Consider the following 22241-nt stretch of genomic DNA (forward strand, 5'->3'; position numbering starts at 1 on the left):
TCTTTTTAAAAATTCAAAAAAAAAAAAAAAAACAGCTTAGGTCCAGATACCAAGGACAGAATTATTACACAGAGGCTCATAATTTTATTATATTTTTAAAAAGGAAAAACAAAGTCAAAACAGTAGGTAAATAGTAAGTGGTACACTCGGGGTGGGGGAGGAGGAGGGATTTACACCATTAGATGGACATACAGACTAGCATAATTACAGTAGCACGTTAAAACTCAGAAACACATTTTAACTAAAAAATTTATTACATGGTAAAGTGAACTTCAAAACCATGAAATATGATAAGTAATTAAGCCTTCCTTGACAGTTGACTATTTGAGAAAAATTAAGCGACGGTGTTAAGACCACAATCTAAAATAAATTCTACATGGACAAGAAGCTTAAATATAAAACCATAAAAAAGTGTAGAAGGAAACATGTATATTTATTCAAATGGAGCCAAAAAATTTAAGCATATAAGAAATGGAAAAAAGAAGATTCATAGATTTGATACCATAAATAGCTAAAATTCTGTACAAAAGAAAATCAACATAAAATCAAAAAGCAAATGATAACTGTGGAAAAATAATTGCATTATACATGGCAGTGAAAAGATTACTATCCTTATTCTATGAAGAACTCCTAAAAAGAAAGCATTTTAAATGAGCAGTAGAGATAAATAATTCATGAAATACAAATTGCCAGTAAACATAAGAAAAACTCAATGATTATAGTATTTAAAGAAAGTGAAACTATTACATACATTTTGTAATATATATATATATATATGTATATATATCCATTTGACAATTGACAAAGATAATTTTAAAGATTCATTGTTGGCTAGTGCAAATTTCTCCACCCTTTCTGGGAGGCAGTTTAAAAGTACACGCAACATGTATTAAAAATATTTAAACTTTTTGGCCTATTTCGCAACTAAGAACTTTCTTAAAATTTTCTTTAAAATAGCTGACAGTTATTACAGGTTTTGTTGGGTTCACATTTAGAATAACACTGGCTTTTCATGACAATCCTATAAGAAAGAACAATATTATACCCATTTTACCGATAAAGAAACTGAGTCAGCAAATCTATATAACATGCCCAAGCCTCATAGTTACTATGTAGTAAAGGCTTCAAACCAGGCAGTCCTTCATAGCTCATGCTCTCTTAATCAGTATGCTCTCCTGGCTCTCACAGTTTTACAAAAAAAGGATGTTGGCAACAGCATTCATTTGATTCTATATGTTTATAAAAGAGAAACACTAAAAGTATAATCTAAAATTCTGGTGACATGGAACTGGTTACATTTCTGTATACCCATATAAAGCAATAGTATGGATTTTTTAAATGGTCTATAAAAGATTTAATCACATAGGGGAAAAGGGAAATTCACACTAAACTTCTAAATGAAGTTTAAATGCATTATTTCATTCTCTGCTTTTGTGCATTTACAAATGCATGAAATCCAGAATATAAAGTGTACACCAGGGGGATGAATGATTGTCAACATCATTTTTCATTTATAAAATATTTATTCTGTACCTGCTATGGTCCAAATACCTCAAAAGCCTCTTGTGGATGCTATAGTGAACCAAATGACAAAGCCTCCACCATCATGGAAATTAATCCACTGGAAAAGAGAAATATTAAACAAATAGTCTCAATCACATATGAAGCAATGCCAACTACAGACTGTGTTGGGTATTACAAACAAAAATAATAAGAGATTATAGCTGCAGACTTCACATAAGTTTAGATCCAGGGAAGTTGTCTCTGAGAAAGTGAGATTTAAACAAAGACTGACAAATATGAAGAGTTGAGGACACAACACGCCCGAAGCCCTGAGGCTAGAAATGGCCCAAGTTTCTCAAGGAAATGAACAGATCACGTGATTGGAACATGTGTCAGTTGAGAAAGACTTCAAGTTGAAACTGAGAAAGTAGCCAAGAACCAAATGTTTCTTGTGCTTGTTGAAAGCTATTTAAGGTTTTAATCATTTTTTTTCCTCAAATCAACTTTAGAATTGAGATAGGCAGCAAGCTGAAAGCATAATTATTTTATAAACTGCAACCATAGTTTCTTTCAGGGGCTTTGTTTAAAAAATAGGGTGTACCTGGATGGCTCAGTCAGTTGAGTGTCTGACTCTTGATTCCAGCTCAGGTCGTGGACCTGACATGACATCAAGCCCCACATCAGACTCTGCACTGAGCATGGAGCCTGCTTAGGATTCTTTCTCTCCCTATGCCCCTCTCCCCCACTCACACATGCTCGCTCTCTCTCTCTTTCACTAAAAAGAGAAAGGAAGAAGGGAAGGAAGGAAGGAAGGAAGGAAGGAAGGAAGGAAGGAAGGAAGGAAGGGAAAAATAGTTTGGTGTTACCTTTGACTGAAAGAGAGTGAGGCATAAGCTGGACTAGAACAGCTAAGCAATTAAAAAGATAATGTGTGCTAGAAGACAAGATAATGGGAATTTACAGATAGGACTGGACAAAGACAGGAAGAACAGAGCATGTTGGCAACTGGCTAGAGTTCAGAAATAAGAGTGTCCAGTGTTGTGTGTCAAGCAAACCTTTATAATTAAAAAAAAAAAAAAAAATACAGTGGCTAGTGAGATTATTGGTGGTCAGAGGACATCAGACTTTTCAAAAAATGGGTACTTAATAATCAATTTTAAATTGTGCTCCTTCATAGTAAAGTTTCTCCTTACCCTGAAATTTCATTAAACATCTCAAAGAAACAAGGTCTTGAATGCTATTCTTGAATAAAGGAATTGGTGAGCCTAAGGACCACAGCTAAGATAGGGAATTAAGGAATAAGTGTGAAACAGTCTTTATTCTCAAATGTACTAAATAGTGATGATTCTAGAAAGAAGTTTGGGGCATACAGTGGGTGGCCATTTCAGATAGTCTTATTTTACTGATGACCAAAGTAAAAACAGAAAAGCCACTGGACCAGGGTAACCAAGCCAGTAAGTGGCAAAGCTTAGCTCTCCACACCTGTAGAACTCTAAAGCCCAAGGTCACACAGCTTTGTGTGAATTGTTGAAGAATGAATCATTCAGTTTATAACCCTACTTCTTTCTCTATTTCCACTGCCACTCCCTTCTTTAAGCCTGCCTTCAATCCCGTAACTGGCAATCCACCTCTTGTCTTCTTTCCCACCAATTAATTATGCCCTGAAGTCCTCATCTTTCTTCTAAAGCCCTTTACTTGCTATCTTTACTTACTGTCTTTATGATAAAGTCCAAACTCTTCAGCAAGGCACACAAGCCTCTCTACATGATTTCCCTCCACCCACCTTTTTCCTCATCGCACCTTTACTTCTCCTGCCCTCCTTTCACACACTACACTCTATCTATACAAAATACTAAATGTATACTCCCTGACAGCTGGGATTCATGACTACTGAGCTGAAGAGCACCCAGTATGTACTCAATAAATGTTTATAAATGAAGAAATGTGAGGAATTAAAGTTTCCTTAATGTGAGTGACAATTACTGTTTTTGACCTAGCTTCTAACCCCTGCCTGCTATAAAATTTTATTTGTAATACAACTCTTTTACCTCCACATGTTTCAGTGAGATAGACCCCCCCCCCAATTCCATCAAAGACCTAATTGCTCAGTGTCCCATACACCTTACCATGGTCATTCAAGAATAAGCACATAAATCAATCAGAGCAAAGAGAACACATTTGTGGAAAATAAACTTCTGAAAGAAATGTCAGTCTGGAAACATGTAGTGCAAGGAGCTTCTGGAGCCATCTAGGGATCACAAAGAGGCATGCTGCTGAAAATAAAGCCAACGCTGAAGAAATAAGAGCCAAAAAATATAAAGAACTGAGTTGTAGTCACATCGTATGTCAAACCTTCATATAATAAGCCTGGTCTGCTTATCTACCTGAGACAATACATTTTACATTCTAGTTAAATGAGTTGGGGTTGAAGTTTTCTGTTGGTTAAAACTGAAGTATCCTACTAAGAATACAAACAGTTTCAAGTTCCTGTGTCTTTATTCTTCATACTCTCTGTCCCCAGAATTCTCTGCAGTTTCACATGGTAAACATTTAATCATCTTTCATGACTCACCTCAAGTACTAGCTTCTCTAACCACCTCTAGATGTAATAACCTGTGTATCCCACTCACCATATATATTCTTCAATAATATCGCTTATACTTTATTGTATTTGATAAAAGATTCTCCTAAGTCACAAGATATCCTATTCATAGTTTGCTTTGACACAAGATACCTCTGTCCAAAGTTCCTCTCTGTCCTAACGTAACCCCTGTTCAAACCCTCATATATTCACAAGCCTCACTGTAACCCTTACCCACAGCTCCTCCTACCCTCTGCCATAAACCTATTTTTCATGTCTTAAGGAATTCCTGATCCAATATGAGAGACAAACAGGGAGAGAGAAAGGGAATGAGAGAGAGAGAGAGAGAGAGAGAGAACCAGTTTCAAAATGAAATGACCCTGACCATAAAGTTCTCCTAAAGAGATGTTCTACATAAGGATACATTAAAGAACATTTGTAACTTCGAGGTACCAAGAAGACTGGGGAACTGGACCAGTATGTGTTAAATATATGTGCATTACCCAATTCTTCCACCTGTTGCAGATTAGAAGCAAATAAATGATACATGAACTAAACTTTGAGTCTGCAGTCTATTTCCACAATACCACTGGTATGTTCTTTTGCATTTTTCACATACACTTCAAAGATAACAGAAGTCTAAATTGAAACTGGCATTCCCCTTCCTTCATTTTTCTCTTCTAATATTTTCTATCTCAAACAAAAGATACCATCTGCACAGTTGTCCAAGCCGGAAACTGGCACTCCTCCTTCACACCCCTCTCCCTTTTCCCACGTGCAACAACAAAAACAAAGTTTTCACCTCTGGGGTCTTCAGGAATCCACTTGCCTCCATTCCCATTGCCTCTTCTTTATTCCAAGTTTTATCAAGCAAGAATATCATTTTATATCACAAATGTATCATGCCACTTCCAGCTTCATGCTCTAGTGACTTTCCACCAACTTCAGAATAAAGTCCAAAATCATTTTCTTATTTGTCACATTCTCCACAATCAGGACATTGCTAATCTATGCGGCCTCACGACATCCTACTGTCAACTTATACTCTTAAATCTTACCTATATAGATCTATTGGTTTCTTTAGAGCATCAAGTTATGTTTTGTGTCGGTATCACTAAACATGCTATACTCTTCCTGACACTTGTTAAAATTCCCAAAATACCATTTCCTCCAACCAGATAGGCCTCTGTATTTTCCCATCATACTGTCTCATAGCACAAAATATCTTGCGTTATGTAACACACATAATTTTTCAAGTTACCTGTTGTATTGATTTGCTAGGAAAGCTGTAAATAAATTACCACAAACTAGATGACTTAAAACAATAGAAATGTATTCTCTTCACGGTTCTGAAGATTAGAAGTCTGAAGTCAAGGTGTGAGCAGGGCTTCTGCTCTCTGAAATTTCAAGGGGAAGATCTTTTCTTGCTTCTTCTAGCTTCTGGTGGTTGCTAGCTGTCCTTGACATTCTGGCTTATGAACACATCATTACAATCTCTGCCTCCCTCATCAGATGATATTCTCTTGTGTGTCTCCATGTTCAAATTTCTCTCCACTTAGAAAGATACCAGTCATCGGATTAAGACCCTTAATCCAGCATGACCTCCTCTTAACTTTGTTACATCTTCAAAGACCCCAAATTTAATAAGGTCATGTTATCAGGTTCTGGGAGTTAGGACTCCAACATATTTGGAGGTAAGGGAAAGACATAATTCAACTCACAACACCTGCTTAAAGTTTGTCTCCCTTACTAAACTGTATGTTTGATAATGAAGAAGACCACATAATTGATCATCAAAACCAAACTACTTGTGAGACTGAAAGAAGACAGTATTAATAATGGCTCCACAACAACAGTCATAGAGTGTCCTGAATAAACAGCGCTGATCACCCCATTCTAAGAAAAGAGATCATACCCCTCTTGTCCACTGCTCACTTCTGACAGCTTTGGACACAGTAGATGCTCAATAAACATCTACTAAATGAATGAATTAAATGAAAGAGTGAATAGTGATTTCATTTATGAGGCTATGAATGCTCTTGGAGGAAAGATGGCATAAGCTGGATACTCAGAAATAAATAATGAGTTTACCAGGACAAGAAGGGGATTACTGGGTTCAAGCTGAGGGGAGGAAGGGCAAGGGCAAAAATCCAGAAGCATAAAAGTAGAGTTGACCCTTGAATAACACAGGTTTGAGTTCCACAGGTCAATTTACATGGGGTTTTTTTGTTGTTAGTGGTTTGTTTATTTTTGTTTTTGTTTTGGTTTTGGTTTTTTTTTTGGTAAATACAGTACAGTATTATAAATGTATTTTCTCTTCCTTATGATTTCCTTAATAACATTTTATTTGGTCTAGTTTATTGTAAGAATACAGTATATCATACATGTAACATACAAAATATGTGTCAATAGACTGATTATATTATCAGTAAGACTTCACCAGTAGGTTATTAGCAGTTAAGTTTGGGGGGAGTCAAAGTTATACATGGATTTTCGACTATGTAGGATGCTGGGACCCCTAACCCGCACATTGTTCAAGTTTCAACTGTACTTGGTGGGCTCAATAATACTCAAGTAAGTTTAGAGCACAGAGAATCTGAGAGAGAATGGTAACATATAAACCAAGTTGTACCTGATATTATAGCCTCACAAAAGCAAAAATAATCGAACTGTGTCAGACTATGTGTATTGGTCAGATTCTCCAGAGAAACAGAACCAATGATTGATGGATAGATGGATGGATAGATGTATGGATGTATGCAGAAAATTTTTAAAAATTCGCTCATGTAATTGTGGAGACTGTGCAGTTTGAAACCCACAACACTAGCTGGCAGGCTAGAAATTCAGGTTGAGTTGATGTTACAATCTTGGGTCCAAAACCCACAGAGCAATACTGCAGGCTGGAACCTCTGACACAGATTCCCTGTTTCAGTCTCTAGGCAGAATTCCTTCTTTTTTAGGAAACTTCAGTCTTTGCTCTTAATGCCTTTGACTGATAAAATGAGGCTCATCCACATTAGGGACGGTAATCAGCTTTAGTTAAAGTCAACGGATCATAAACGTTAGTCACATCCATAAAATACCTTCACAGAAACATCTAGACTAGTATTCGACAAACAGTCACCATAACCTAGGCAAATTAACATAAAATTAGCCATCACACCATGTGTTAACAACTTAGACTTAAAATTTCACATAACAACTCATTCCTGAGCTAGTTTCACAGGAATTAATGGCTTTTTTTTTTTTTTTTTTTTTTTGCAGGAGCTAAAAAGACTTCTAAGGTAAAATGCATTGCTAAAATGTTGGGGTGAATATCCTGGAGTCTTTAAATGAGAATATGTATATGAAGTGTTCATTGAGCTGTATTTTCAAGGAGCTCCAGTAAATATCCCTAGGAACTGGGGCGCCTGGGTGGCTCAGTCGGTTAAGCATCTGACTCTTGATTTCGGCTCAGGTCATGATCTCATGGTTCAGTTCATGAGTTCAAGCCCCACATCAGGCTCCCCACAGACAGTATGAAGCCTTCTGGGGATTCTCTCTCTCTCCTTCTCTCTGCCCCTCCCCTGTTCACACTCTCTGTCTCTCTCAAAATAAAAAAAATTAAAAACTTTAAATAGACTTAGGAGATAATGCTCTATATAACATGGGTTGAGAGATGCTATTGTAGAAAATGGAAAACATCAAAAGTTTTAAGGGGCTAATATGTTAATTGTGTTTTAGAAAGATTATTTTAGTGGAAATGTAAAAGTTGGATTGGGTATGTAGAGGAAGCAAGAAGTAGAGAGAGGAGAAACTAGAGTAGGAATCAGTAAGAATAATTATCAGTATCAATTATCAATATGAATGTATTCCATTTGTACCATCAATCAGAATGGTAATAAAATGAGCACAGCCTTAACTACACAGACACTTCAACATGAAAATTTTAGGTAGAAAGATGAAAGCTCGAGTATGAGCTCCAATTGGTAGTTGTTCTTAACCAAGTTGGCTGCCTCTCTTTAATGAGAACAAGCATCCTATAAGTTGAAATCCTCACATTTTCTCTCACTCTACAGAATTGTTTTTATTTTCATTTTTTGTTAGTCATATTCATTTGAGAGAGACAGAGACAGAGACAGAGAGACAGCAAGGGAGGGGGAGAGGAAGAGGAACAGAGAGAGGGAGAGAGAATCCTAAGCAGGCTCTGCACTGTCTGCATAGAATCCAACGTGGGACTTGAACTCACAAACCATGAGATCGTGACCTGAGCAGAAACCAAGAGTCTGACGCTTAATGACTGAGCCACCCAGGCGCCCCTCTCATTCTGCAGAATTTTGGATTAGATATAATTTACAACAAAATCAGAAAAGGAAAGGAAGTTCATGATATCTATTAACTTGGTCAAAAACACTATTTATCACCTAAATTTTTGCCAGAAAATCTATCAGTTGATAAAGACACAAAAATGCCTAAGATAATTCTCTGTCCATAGCTTATTCAGTATCATAGTTAATCAAAAATTTTCCTAACAGAAGTCAAACATACTTAAAAATATCTTGCTGCAGGGAAAAGTAAAAGCTGTAAAGATCAACAAATTTGGGTTAAAATATTGGCTGTTAAAACTATGACCTAGCTATTTTCTCAAGTCACAGTTTCTTCATATGCAAAAGTATATTCTATGTAAAAGCACACAGATCTAGGTCTGCATCTTGATTTGGATTTTAGGTTGCCTTCATTGTAATAAGCTATCCTTAAAATATATCTATATCTGTATCTATCGATAGATAGATAGATAGATAGATAGATAGATATAATATAGATCTATCATGTAAACAAACTGAAAAACCAATAACCAAGGAGACAGTGTGTCCAGTGCCCTCAAATTCACTGTTAGGAGAAAAAGTCTGGAGGTTCTCACTTGACCTTCAATTCATCACTGGGTAAATTAATGCCCAGAAAACATACAATTGTTAACTTCTAACTTGAAAGAAAACTATTACAAATCCCATTACCCACCAGTAGACCATTCATGTGTAAGTACATGATGTTTACCTATCTTTGTCATGATGTATGACATTTTCAAGTAAGTAAAACTTACATGAAAGCAAATGTCAACTTACTATAATGCTCACATTTTGTATTATTTACTAACTGGTACATTTCTTCTGAGCAAGATAATTACTGTGGCACACAACATATCTTACTTGACAATTTAATTAAGGAATTATTAATCTTAATGCCAGCATGTTAAGTGGTGTCAAAATGGTTCACTAACTACCTTTTTCTCATTTTTATGTCCAGAAAAGGTAAGAAAAGAATGCCGTGTTTGCAGCTACCCTATAGTTACTAATGTTTAAAGTTGAGCTCATGTTAGAATCTCTAAAAATTAACTTTCAGGAATGAAGTACTTTATCCTACAAAGCTAAAGATGAACACAAAAGAAGCGACCATCTTCAAATACTTTCTGCCAGATCAGAGTCCACAACATTATCACACAATAGTAAGGCAAATATAAACAGCAGTCTTAATTATGAAAGTGTTCACAGACCTAGGGTTTATATTCAAGTTTCAATAATTACTGCTTTGTTACTAAAATGTCAAGTTATTTGAGAAAACACTATCTGAAATAAAGGAAAGAAATTGCCTCAGAGCATTATATTTAAATTATGAAGAATAAGCCTTCAATTTTTCTGATGCACAGTTAATCAGCCGTGATGTTTCCAAAAAAAAGGAGAAGGAGAAATGTCAGCTTTTGAAGATTATAACACTCCATTTTTTGCTTCAGGAAAAATTTGGATTAGCCCCGAAGCAAATGCTAAAATAATAATAATAATAATAATGTTTGATAGGAACAAAATAGAAAGGATAATAGAGAGGGGGGAAAATCCTTTATAAGGCATGAATTACTTGCACTCTTTCTCCAAGCTTCCAGACTTCAAAACCTGAGGTAAGGCTGACATTGCTGGACAGGCAGAAAGAGGATCCCTTGTTATGGTATCATTTTTAAAATTTCGAAGACTTAAATCAGTTTTCCTTAGATTTTGATTATATCTTGTTTCTAATTATTATAATCATCATTTTCCATATCTCAAACTGTTTTCCATATAATCCTAATAGACAATGCATTTGAAAGAAAATATGATAGGGGAGCCTGGGTAGCTCAGTCAGCTGAGTGTCTGACTTCGGTTCAGGTCACGATCTCACGGCTTGTGGGTTCCAACCCCGTGTAGGGCTCTACACTGACGCTCAGAGCTTGGAGCCTGCTTTGGATTCTGTGTCTCCTCTCTCTCTGCCCCCACCCCCTTTCGCACTCTGTCTCTCTCTCTCTCTCTCTCTCAAAATAATGAACATGAGGGGCGCCTGGGTGGCGCAGTCGGTTAAGCGTCCGACTTCAGCTCAGGTCACGATCTCGCGGTCCGTGAGTTCGAGCCCCGCGTCGGGCTCTGGGCTGATGGCTCGGAGCCTGGAGCCTGTTTCAGATTCTGTGTCTCCCTCTCTCTCTGCCCCTCCCCCGTTCATGCTCTGTCTCTCTCTGTCGCAAAAATAAATAAAAAACGTTGAAAAAAAAAAATTAAAAAAAAAAAAATAATGAACATGATAAAAAAATTTTTTAAAAATGAAAGAAAATGTGATAAATAGAAAATAAATTGAGTTGCTTTAATAAATCGTCAATCTATAGGTTCTAGTCACTTATACATTAATAAAATGTTAACAATTTCAGTAAAAAATAATAAAAAAAATAGCTTGTCCTCTGGAATCCCAGTTTTAAAATGATTCCTTTTTTAGACATGAATCCATATTATAATTTTGTACCTACAATAACAAAACTGTTTTCAGTGGCATGAACATATATGTGTGTGTGTGTGTGTGTGTGTGTATAAATATATATATATATACACACACACATTATATATGTATGTACATATATATGTATATATATTATATTTTACTAATTTTGCAAGAAATCAATGGGCCTGCCTTTTTTAATTTTTATCAATTGAATGTTTCCATTCTATTTATCTCTTATTACAAAGGGAAAGGCAGGTAAATATCTAAATGCTCCTTATATTTTACTTGAGATTGTGACTGTTTCACATATGGAGATACACTTATTAATTTGGTTTTCAATTCTTATTCTTGGGTTTATTGAGTTGTGACAATTTCATCATAAATTAATGACTCCATTTTAAAAGCAGAAACTGGACCTCAGATAGGTTAAACAATGTGACCAGGGTTTGACAACTGAAGCTCAATTCCAATGACTATTGATCCAGTGATCTTTCCCTTATAATCAAAAGGAGATGTCCTACTTAATAAAATCATTGCTAAAGATAGTAGTAATTCTCCATCAATTGGGTTGTGGCTATCATGGTTTCTTTTTTTTTTTTTTAATGTTTATTTATTTTTGAGAGAGACAGAAAGATAGAGAGCAAGTGGGGGAGGGGCAGGGAGAGAGGGAGACACAGAATCTGAAACAGTCTCCAGGCTCTGAGCTCTCAGCACAGAGTCCCAGCTAGTGTTCAGACTCAGGAACCATGAGATCATGACCTGAGTCGCAGTTGGACGTTTAACCAACTGAGTCACCCAGGCACTCCAACGGCTATCTTGTCTTTAAAGCAGTAACTTAAAGATTAGAAAAGTGGTCACATTTGAACATGAGATTTTGTAAGCATAAACAATTAGTCACTGATTCCTCTACGTAGCTACTTTTCTTCTTTGGGAGAAGAATTAGTTAAATGGATAGTGACAAAAAATATATATATGATTCATTACTGAAGTATGATATATAAATGTAAAGTTATGAAGAAAACATAACTTTTTTTAAGTTTATTTATTTATCTAGAGAGAGAGAGAGAGAGAGAGAGAGAGCAGGAGAGAGGCAGACAGAGAAGAAGAGACAGAATTTCAAGCAGGCTCTGTACTGTCAGCCCAGAGCCCAAGGAGGGGCTGGAACTCACAAACCTTGAGATCATGACCTGAGCTGAGATCAAGAGTCAGACACCCAACCAACTGAGCTACCCAAGTTCCCCAAGAAGAGATAACTTTATAATAGACCTCAAAGAACTTCAATTGGAGAGGTTTGGATTTGGTGGATTTGGTTTTTTTGCATTTGCTATCAATAGGAGAATCTAGAAATAATGATCATATCAAAAGAAAATAAAAGATTTAGCAGAAATGTCAAATTTCTAAAAGTTACTCATGAATAATAAAAATAATACTAACGGCAATATTAATATGAATATCTCATTTCTGCTTGTCATATTTTTAAGTTATAAATTAATGTTAAAATTTTTTTGTCTAAAGTCTATGCAAGTATGTAAAGTCTATGTAAGTCTATGTAAGTAGGTAAAGTCAAAATCAGAGCCAGAAGATTATTTTAATGGCAATTTCTTGATTTCTTTTATGTGTTTAAATTATAAAACCAACAAAACACTGTAAAATTTTAATAACGGAAAATACACATACATATTAAACCATCATATCACACTTATTTTATCCTTCATTTACATTTCCTCTCTTATCCATTTGAATAATTTATACAGTGTGCTATTTAACCTTTTCACTTGTGTTATTTGAATAATTTACATACAGTATGGTAGTTAAACTTTTCACTTATTATAACAAGCATTTTTTAAATTTCTATAAAGTCTTCATGATTATCAGTATCCAAGTTTTCTTACCCATAAGTAACATTAAAATGATTTAAATTTTTTCCTATTGGTTAATTTACTAAAGATCATTCTGAAGACAGATTATTTAGGTTAAAGATACAAACATTTTCATCTTTTGCATATTTCCATACTGTTTTTCAAAAAAATTATCTCAGTTAATAGAACCAATGGCTGTGTGCAAAGATATCAACTTCACCGTCTTGATCATAATTTGGTTTTAGGTTCTCAAATAACTCTTCAGTAATTATAAAATAGTAGCTCAAAAAATAAGTTCTCTATGTTTTCTTGACAGTAAGACAAGGGTTAACTTCTGTCTACATTTTTATCTATATTGGTATTGCCATGGTAATTCCTTATTCGTAAACTTTGCACATATTTGTTGGACTATTCTTCTTATAAATTTGATAATTTTTTATTATACCGTATATATAACATATGCCATAGACATGCTTTGACATATATAAATGTTTTTCCTTTGGTTAAAATTTAGCAAAAACAAAATGATATTTTTTTATTCTTCTACCAATAAAGCATCACCTTTTGCTGCCTGCTTCTAGAAGACCCTAAGACAAAATGAAGGCTCTCATTTGGATCGGTGCCATCTTGATTGTCACTGCTTGCTTCTCGGTAAATATCACATATCCTCACCTGTGTTAATTTCCTTATTTAGTTCTTAATCATAAGGTGTACATTCAGTTCATTGTTTTATGTTAACCTAACTTTAATCCACACAAACCTTGTTTAATTTTATTTTTGCCTAAGATCTTAATTTAACTTTCTTTGTAACCTTTTTGTTGACCTTCAGATTCAATCAACATTTTTATTTTTTTCCACACATTTTTAGTCTTTAGAATTGCCAACATGTGTAAGTAGGATATTGTAGTGTTATGATTTTAAATTATGTATTCTGATTCCACTTCTGCAATAGCATTCCTGAATAACATTTAGTCTTTGGTAAGCACCTCAAAAAGAAGGATGTCTGAAGAAGAAATCTGATTATAGGGAACACTATAAAATACATTTCTAACCATATAAGGGATTTCACATGGATAAAAAAAAATTACGAAATTCTAGACATGATATATAACTCCAATCAAAAGCAAGTGCTTGCTATCCCCTTAACAGTTTTAGGTTTGTTTACAGTAAGCTTGCACCTACATTACATTATCTAAAGGGTAGGTTACACTGTCTAAGGCTTATTGCTGCAAACCTAATCCAGTATCATTTCATGAACAACCAATGTCTTACGGGCACTGCTAACACAGTGCCTCTTCCCTGTTGTTCCATGCTAAAATGTAACAGCGAGGAATTTCCATCCAGTGAAAAACCTTATTCCAGAGCTCTTTGGATCACCCACTTTCTCTCCCAAAAAGACAGGCTGATTTTTCCTTATGTCAAGTTTATAAAGATACTGTAGTGGTCCCCAGGCTTGGCACCTGAGTAAACGGTAGCTATTATGATGAAAGGAGCCAAATCTTGCACTACCTGTAAACTACAGACTGGTTGGCAACAATCCATGAGAATGTAGAGGGAAGGAGCACTTCTGCCTAAAGACCTCCAGAAAAACTGATTGTCCTTATCCTATGAACTGTGTGCTCTAAACTATTACAAGGTCACTCACATTTAACAATGACACTCAAAATTCTAAAACTGTACTCCATTCTATCCACCTAACCCAACCACATATTACCCTCAAACAACTTACAATCAGTATTCTTGAAATACCATATATGCTCTGGGTCTAATTTTTTTTATATACATTTGTATTCTCTATTTCCATTTAGCCAGCTGGTGCACATAAGCGGAAAAGCTTCAGGGTAAGTTTTGTTTATATTGCTAGTTATCTTTTTATATTTTCATTCATAATCAAAAGTCAGTTATGTCTGAAGAGTTGATAAGGTGCAAATATTTTCTTTTATTCCCAACCTAAGAGAGTCCTTCAGCAGAAATAGTTCTGTGAACACCGAAACCTTGCCTCCAGTTGCCTGCCTCTTTGATACATATAAATCTGCAGTGGAAGCAGAACAACTTAGCACATAAAAAGCAAAGTTCACCTAGACTTCAGTACCAAAACCTATCTACATTTGTTTGTTCAATGTAAATGTCTTTCTCTTTATAAATATTAATTTTTTTTTTAGTAGGGAACATTTCCTATGATCCTAAAAATGCAAAAACCTAGGTTTTTTTCCTCAAAAACAATGGTTTTTCATGGGGAAAAAAAATTCAGAATCAACTGGAAAGACTTTTCCAAATCACAAATCCCTGTTTCCACTCTCTGCCATTTTTTTAAATTCTCATAATCCCCATTTTGTGTCCCAGTGGAAGTGGGCTGCATGGCAGGGTGTGTTACCTGAAAATACTGTCACATCATCCCGTTACATCCCCTGCTCTCCCTTTTGCCCCTTCTAGGACAAGTACCCTAAATGAATCCTTAAAATCCAAAACATTCTCCTGCTTCTAATGCAGGACAAACAGTGGAATAAACAATGTCTAGGTTTAGTGACACAAATTGTGCTGATATTTAGAAAAAAATTCTAGACCTACCTTGAAAGTTTATGATAATTTTGGCAACTTATTTCTCCTTCATCATAAAGTCAAGTGCCCAACTATTTCTTAGAATTTATTCACTTTGGCAACTAATGTTTCATGAAGAGGCATGAGGAGTGTCATATTTAGAATCCCAAGAATCAACTTCTGCCTGTGAAGACAAAATGAGAAGGGTTTAAATGGAAGTCTGAAGGGAATATCAGGTTAAAAGCCCATGTAACTAAAGACAATTAAATTTGTCCCTGGCCTTGCTATAATGAGGTTTTCACTGGGTAGGTATGCACTGCGTGATCTAAGGTACTTCCAACTCTTAATGTCTGCAATTCTGTGCAAGTGAGTGAACTCATGGAATGCTCTATCAATCTCACATTTGGGGTCTATGAACACAGAGCAATGCAAAGCTTCCATAGTTTCCTTTTATTCTCTATTCAGAGCAATAAAGTGCATTATGTTATTTTCTAGGATAAAAATCAGAACAGCATGTCCCAAAAGGGTCTCCATGAAACACTAAAACACTAGTATGAATAAATGATACACACACACACACACATACACACACTTCCATGATAAAGTAAGTTTGGGAAATATTACATATCCCTTGGATATGCTAAATATTCATAGCATATTATATTAATAACTCTAATAAATCCTATAGTAAAGAAATGTGTTTACCCAAATCTTTTCCACAGTCATTTGACCACCAAAATTTTTTCAACATTTTGGCTATAATGGATCACATGTTGGGAAAATCTATAATAAACTACCAGGCTTTAAGAATAGCAGAGATACAGTTTATTTTATATTTCACAAAACGTCATAACTCAAAACCCTCTACTTGGTAGGAACACCAATCAAATTACTTAAGGAATGAAGTTAGAATATTTACCCAAATTTCAGTGATAATATAGACATATTTTTAAAGCCTGAGTTCAGGTTTATGCATCTCACCTGTTTATAAAACAATTGTGTTTCATATTCTCTCTTAAGTTTAGTGAAAGTTCCGAAGAGCATTTAAAACTACTTAAACAATTAAGTTCTAAGCTGTCAAGAGGATATTTTGCAAAATCTGAAACAGCTCCTGGAAGTCCATATGGTCACCACGGTCGTCATGAACCCCACAGAGGTCGCCATCCCCCTCACTACCCCCACCATCACCAAAGCCCACCTGGTCCACCACCCAGACCTATATCACCACCTGAGAACACTGTAAATCCTCAAGCACCATCAGCCCCTTCTAGTGCTGCCCCAATCCTAATTTATACCACCGCCACTGCTGCTGCCAACACCACCACTGCCACTGTTTCTGCGGGAAAAACTGCAGGCGTGACATCCACCACCACGGCTCCCAACACCCCCCAACCTGAAGACATCACCAATGCCCCTGTGGCTGGCACTACCACTGCCCCAGCAGCTAACCCTACTACTGTCAACCAGCAACAAGTAATTCAGTAAATTCCACAACAGTCCAAGATTACAAACGTACCAAACCACAAGGAGACCAAGGCAAATCAAGGTAAACAATACTTTCCAAAATGTTTTCTAACTAAATGAGTAACTTTACGATGTGTCTAAATAAGGGCAGGTGGGTTTTTCCCACATCAAAAGAAATAAAAAGAAAACGACATGGCAATGAGAAAGAATGAAATATGGCCTTTTGTGGCAACGTGGATGGAACTGGAAAGTGTTATGCAAAGTGAAATAAGTCATACAGAGAAGGACAGATTCCATATGTTTTCACTCCTACGTGGATCCTGAGAAACTTAACAGAAGACCATGGGGGAGGGGAAGGAAAAAAAAATGGTTAGAGAGAGAGGGAGCCAAAACATAAGAGACTCCTAAAAACTAAGAACAAACTGAGGGTTTATGGGGGGTGGGAGGGAGGGGTGGGTGGGTGATGGGTATTGAGGAGGGCACCTGTTGGGATGAGCACTGGGTGTTGTATGGAAACCAATTTGATAATGAATTTCATATTTAAAAACAAAAGAAAACTAGTTTTTAACTCTGCCATATGGATTAAAAACTCTTAATACTTTTTTATTTCAAAAACTAAATTTGGTTTCCTTGAGTTGATAGGTTATATCTGTAAACGCAATGCTAGTGGATTCCTACAAAAGAAAGAAAGATTTTGAAAGATCACTAATATGTATTTTGACCTTCTGTTTCCAGTGCTAAAATGTGTTTTATTTCCCTGAAATAATCACTTATAATTAGGGCTTTTGTAAATAAAAGTTAGTGTATACTTCAAAGTTTATTAAATCTGGGGCGCCTGGGTGGTTCAATTGGTGAAGCGTCTGACTTCAGCTCAGGTCATGATCTCATAGTCCGTGAGTTCGAGCCCTGCGTCAGGCTCTGTGCTGACAGCTCAGAGCCTGGAGTCTCCTTCAGATTCTGTGTCTCCCTCTCTCTCTGCCCCTCCCCAGCTCATGCTCTGTCTCTCTCTGTCTCGAAAAAAAAAAAAAAAAGTTTATTAAACCCCACAAAGTGTGTACTTGACATAAAGGAATGCTCCCTCCTTCTTTCAGGACCTACCAACTCTAATAAGGCACACAAAATATATATATATGAAATATTTTAGCAAATATTACAATTAGCCTTGAGAACAGAAATATAAACTAAATCACAACCCATAGAAAAGCTCTCTTGCTATATTGACTGAAACATACACATCATGATATAACATGATCCTTAACAAATATTGAAGATATTGGAGAATATCACATATTGCTCCTATTTCTGAATATAGGTGCTCCTAATTACAAATAGAAATGAGAATTATCCCTATTATGTGACAAAAATAATAATCATGGATACCAACTGTAGAACACTTAGAATAGTTCCAGGGCTGTTACTGCACTAAAAAGTCTTTGTATTGATTCCCATTTAATACTCATAGCAACCCTGTAAAGCTAATATCATTGTCTGCTTTTTAGAGATGAGGAAACTGAAGCTATGAGAATTTATGAGACTTTCCAAAGACCGCAAGGTATAAATGGCAGATTAGTCTTCAAACTCATATCCATTTAACTCTGAAGTTCCAGCTTCTAACGTTCTTCCCAGCATTCAGTTATTTTAAAACAACTGGATGGAGCTAGACAGTATTACACGAAGTGAAATTAGTCAGTCAAAGAAAGTCAAATGCCACATGATTTCATTCATACGTGGACAAAAGACAAAGACAGGGGAGAGACAGAGAGGCAAACAAGAAATAGTCATAACTATAGAGATCAAACTGATGGTTACCAGAGGAAAGGTGATAGGTGAAATAGGTGATGAGGATTAAGGAGTGCACTTGTGATGAGCCTGGACGTTGTATGGAATTGTTGAGTCACTATATTGTACACCTGAAGCTAATACTATACTATATGTTAAATAACTGGAATTTAAATAAAAACTTTAAAAAATTGGAGAAGAAAGAGCTTGTGTACTTTTAATTAATGGCTCATGGTATTTTGTTTTGTTTTTACAGATCCTGAAAAACTGAATATTGATATATTGTGATCACCCTCTCTCACCGTTTCAATTTTAACAAAAATACAAGAAAAGAAACAAAAACAAATGGATGTGGGTTCTTACTACTTCTTCTTTAGTCTTGCTATACTGTACACATTTCCAAAGATAATTATATGTATGCATTTGACCACATGTGTCTTGGTCTCCTCTTTATTTCTCAGTTGAGTGACAAAAGTATTACCGGCACTTCCACTCTTTCAGATGGACCCATAACACACAAAGCATGTGTCTAGAAAAAAATGTAAATATTTCATAGGCAAAAAAGATTCAAAAAACATAGAAAGAATAAGTTAATTTTCTACAGATCTACAGATATTCTTTTTCTGAATATCTGAAACACTATCCCTTCATCTAAAGAGGAATTTTCTCCAGAGATTGTTCAACTAACACTTTGTACCATTCCATGAATCTTTTCTTTTCTTTTCTTTTCTTTTCTTTTCTTTTCTTTTCTTTAGAGAGAGAGAGAGAGAGAGAGAGCATGAGCAGGGGAGGAACAGAGAGAGAGAGGGAAAGAGAGACTCCCAAGCAGGCTCCACGCTGTCAGCTCAGAGCCCGACACGGGGCTCAAACTATAAACTGTGAGATGATGAACTGAACTGAAACCAAGAGTTAGACGCTGAGCCCACTAAGCCACCCAGGAACCCCTCCGTGAATCATTTCACCCAAAAATATATTAGATCAATTTCTAGTTGACAAATTAATTCATTCAAGTGATTTAGTAAAATTTACCTATATCTAGGTCAGGGAACAAAAGAACACAAATATAAGTAACTCAATCACTTACTCCTCAAAGGTTCAAGAGGCAAAGATAGAAATAAGGCAATTAACTCTAAACTGTATAAGGAATCGGTAGTAAACATTATATGCAAAAGTACAAACAATGATGAGCAAACAGGGGAGGAGATATTTATTCCCCTTCAGGAAGAGCAAATACTTATAGAAAACCTACAATAGATAAGTTATTATAAGAGACACAAAAAATCTCAAAATCTTGGTATTGAAAGGTTGAAAGTGACTCACTAGCTAAGGAGATGCAATCCAGTCCTGAAGGAGTAGAAAGTAAAGGCCAAGACTGTACATAACTATGATGAGGGCCATAAAGAAATGATCCCCAAAATGTTTTATGGAATTTCACTGAGGAGATTTCTTTTTAAGTTTCATGAAGAAATGAAAAGCAAAGGAATGATTTCAAGTGGCAGAAAAAAATGTAGTAGCTTCACCACTGATAAAAACACAGCAAATGCATGGAGGTAAGAGAGAAAATAGCATTCATATCCATGCCCTCCAAATATTTACTAAGTGAACAGAATATGCCAGGCCTGCCATTCTAGGAATACAAAAATGGGTAAGATACATACCACACTGTCAGGTTGCTCCTAATCCCACCAAACAGAAATTGGCCATGAATATAGGACCTACTAGAAAAATAGATATTATAATGGAAAGTGATCATCATATTATCAGATTAGGATTTCAGATTAATTCTAAAGAAGAGAGAATCAGTAAAGATTTTACCACAGAAGATTGCTATAAAAAAGATATCTATAGAAAATATAGCTTATAAAAAATAATAACATTTGATTTCTTACATGTGCCAAACCCTAAGAGCTTGATGTACAAAAACCATAACCCTATAGGAAAATAATATTGACACTCTAGGGATAGGGAAACTGAGGGACATGGAGGTTAATCAAATACCCAAGGGCAAATAGTAGCTAAATGAAGAGCAGGCATTCAAACCTAAGTACTCTAGCCCATGCTCTTCACTTCTGCCAAAAATGTCTAGGAACTATGGAATGAAGAAATAAGGAATCTATAGTGATGGGCCAGTCAGCTTTGTGTTCTACGTGTCCTACAGTCTTATAAGGAAAAGTTTCATTCAACTAGGACTGTGCAAACTCCACATTAATGTAATTCATAGTGTCTTTATTATCGGCAATAGTTTAGAGCACACGTCTTTTTAATCACAAGTTTTTCTATATATTTATTATACAATGAAAGCAACAGGAGATAAAGGAGGAGGAGGAGGAGGAGGAGGAGACTTGAGGGGGTGCAGAACTAGAGAGAGAGAAAAAAAAGGAGGAGGAGGAGCCATAAAGGCATAATCATAAGAGAAACCCATATTTAGACCAGAAGGAAGAAAAGCAAGGACAGTCGACAGAAAAGGAGAAATCAGGGGTGAGAGAACTAAAAAAATTTCTCATAAAAGCCAAGAGTAGAAAAATATTTAAACACTTTTTTTTATTATTTTAGAGAGTGAGAGAGCACATACACACGCTCATGAGAGAGAGAGAGAGGTGGGAGAGGGCCAGAGAGAGAATTCTAAGCAGGCTCGATGCCCAGTAGAGTCCAATGCAGGGCTTGATCCCATGACCCTGGGGTCATGACCCAAGCCAAAATCAAGAGTCCAATGCTCAACCAAGTGAGCCACTCAGGCAACCCTAAATACTTCTTAAAAGGCAGAGAAGAAGAAAAAAAGAGAAGTATAGGGAGTACATGAACAACAAATTGTTTAGAAATGAGTCTCAATGTTGTCCAAATTATAAAAAGAGGTAAAAACTGAGTAAGCAATAAAAGAGGCTTTGCATTAAAAAGACCAAAAGAGGAATGCCTGGTTGGTTCAGTCGGTTAAGCGTCCAACTTTGACTCAGGTCATGACCTCATGGTTCATGGTTCCAGCCCCATATTGGGCTCTCTGCTGTCAGTGCAGAGCCCACTTTGATCTCCTGTCCACCTCTCTCTCTCTACCCCTTCCCCACTGGTTCTCTCTCTCTCAAATTAAATCAATAATTAAAAAAAAAAAAAGATGACCATAAGCTTTCTATAGTTTTCAGCATACAGATCGTTTATATCTTTGGTTAGGTTTATTCCTAGGTATTTTATGATTCTTGGTGCAATTGTGAATGGGATCAGTTTCTTTGTCTTTTAGTTGCTTCATTATTAGTGCATAAGAATGCAGCTGATTTCTGTACATTAATTTTGTATCCTGCGACCTTGCTGAATTCATGTATCAATTCTAGCAGACTTTTGGTGGAGTCTATCAGGTTTTCCATGTAGAGTATCATGTCATCTGCAAAAAGTGAAAGCTTGACTTCATCTTTGCCAATTTCGATGCCTTTGATTTCCTTTTGTTGTCTGATTGCTGGTGCTAGAACTTCCAACACTATGTTAAACAACAGCAGTGAGAGTAGACATACCTGTCGTGTTCTTGATCTCAGGGAGAAAGCTCTCAGTTTTTCCCATTGAGGATGATATTAGCTATGGGCTTTTCATAAATGGCTTTTAGATGTTTAAGTATGCTCCTTCTATCCCGACTTTCTCAAGGGTTTTCATTAAGAAAGGATGCTGAATTTTGTCAAATGCTTTTTCTGCATCGATTGACAGGATCATATGGTTCTTATCTTTTCTTTTATTAATGTGATTATCACATTGATTGATTTGCGAAT

At 35.9% G+C, this 22241-nt stretch overlaps 1 protein-coding gene and 1 long non-coding RNA gene across 13 annotated transcripts in view; one reads left to right on the forward strand and one right to left on the reverse strand.

Moving 5' to 3' along the window:
- Nucleotides 1-22241, reverse strand: part of LOC144616175 (uncharacterized) — a 164328-nt gene that overhangs the window by 119997 nt on the left and 22090 nt on the right. For 8 of the 12 annotated variants that reach the window (XR_013555261.2, XR_013555256.2, XR_013555265.2 and 5 more), the window contains exons 2-3: nt 15283-15436; nt 1534-1621 (exon numbers count right to left, since the gene is read on the reverse strand). This is a non-coding gene — a long non-coding RNA (uncharacterized LOC144616175). Of the gene's footprint in view, nt 1-1533; nt 1622-15282; nt 15437-20153; nt 20214-22241 lie in introns of those variants that run through there. The other 4 variants (XR_013555259.2, XR_013555264.2, XR_013555263.2 and 1 more) reach the window with 3 other exon arrangements.
- Nucleotides 13276-18909, forward strand: LOC132692463 (uncharacterized). Its single transcript, XM_060654928.3, has 4 exons — nt 13276-13365; nt 14523-14555; nt 16273-16798; nt 18752-18909. The coding sequence occupies exons 1-3, from the start codon at nt 13312-13314 to the stop codon at nt 16735-16737; spliced, it is 552 nt and encodes a 183-aa protein (XP_060510911.1). The 5' UTR covers nt 13276-13311; the 3' UTR covers nt 16738-16798; nt 18752-18909.

This window comes from Panthera onca, chromosome B1 (genome assembly GCF_046562875.1).
Source record: "Panthera onca isolate mPanOnc1 chromosome B1, mPanOnc1 haplotype 2, whole genome shotgun sequence".
Lineage (NCBI taxonomy): Eukaryota > Metazoa > Chordata > Mammalia > Carnivora > Felidae > Panthera > Panthera onca.

Excerpts from the sequence above, each read along its gene's own strand:
- LOC132692463 (XM_060654928.3), top strand. The coding sequence starts at position 13,312 with ATGAAGGCTCTCATTTGGATCGGTGCCATCTTGATTGTCACTGCTTGC. Across the intron at positions 13,366-14,522 it reads TTGTCACTGCTTGCTTCTCG|CCAGCTGGTGCACATAAGCG; the intron begins GTAAATATCACA and ends ATTTCCATTTAG. Across the intron at positions 14,556-16,272 it reads ATAAGCGGAAAAGCTTCAGG|TTTAGTGAAAGTTCCGAAGA; the intron begins GTAAGTTTTGTT and ends TTCTCTCTTAAG.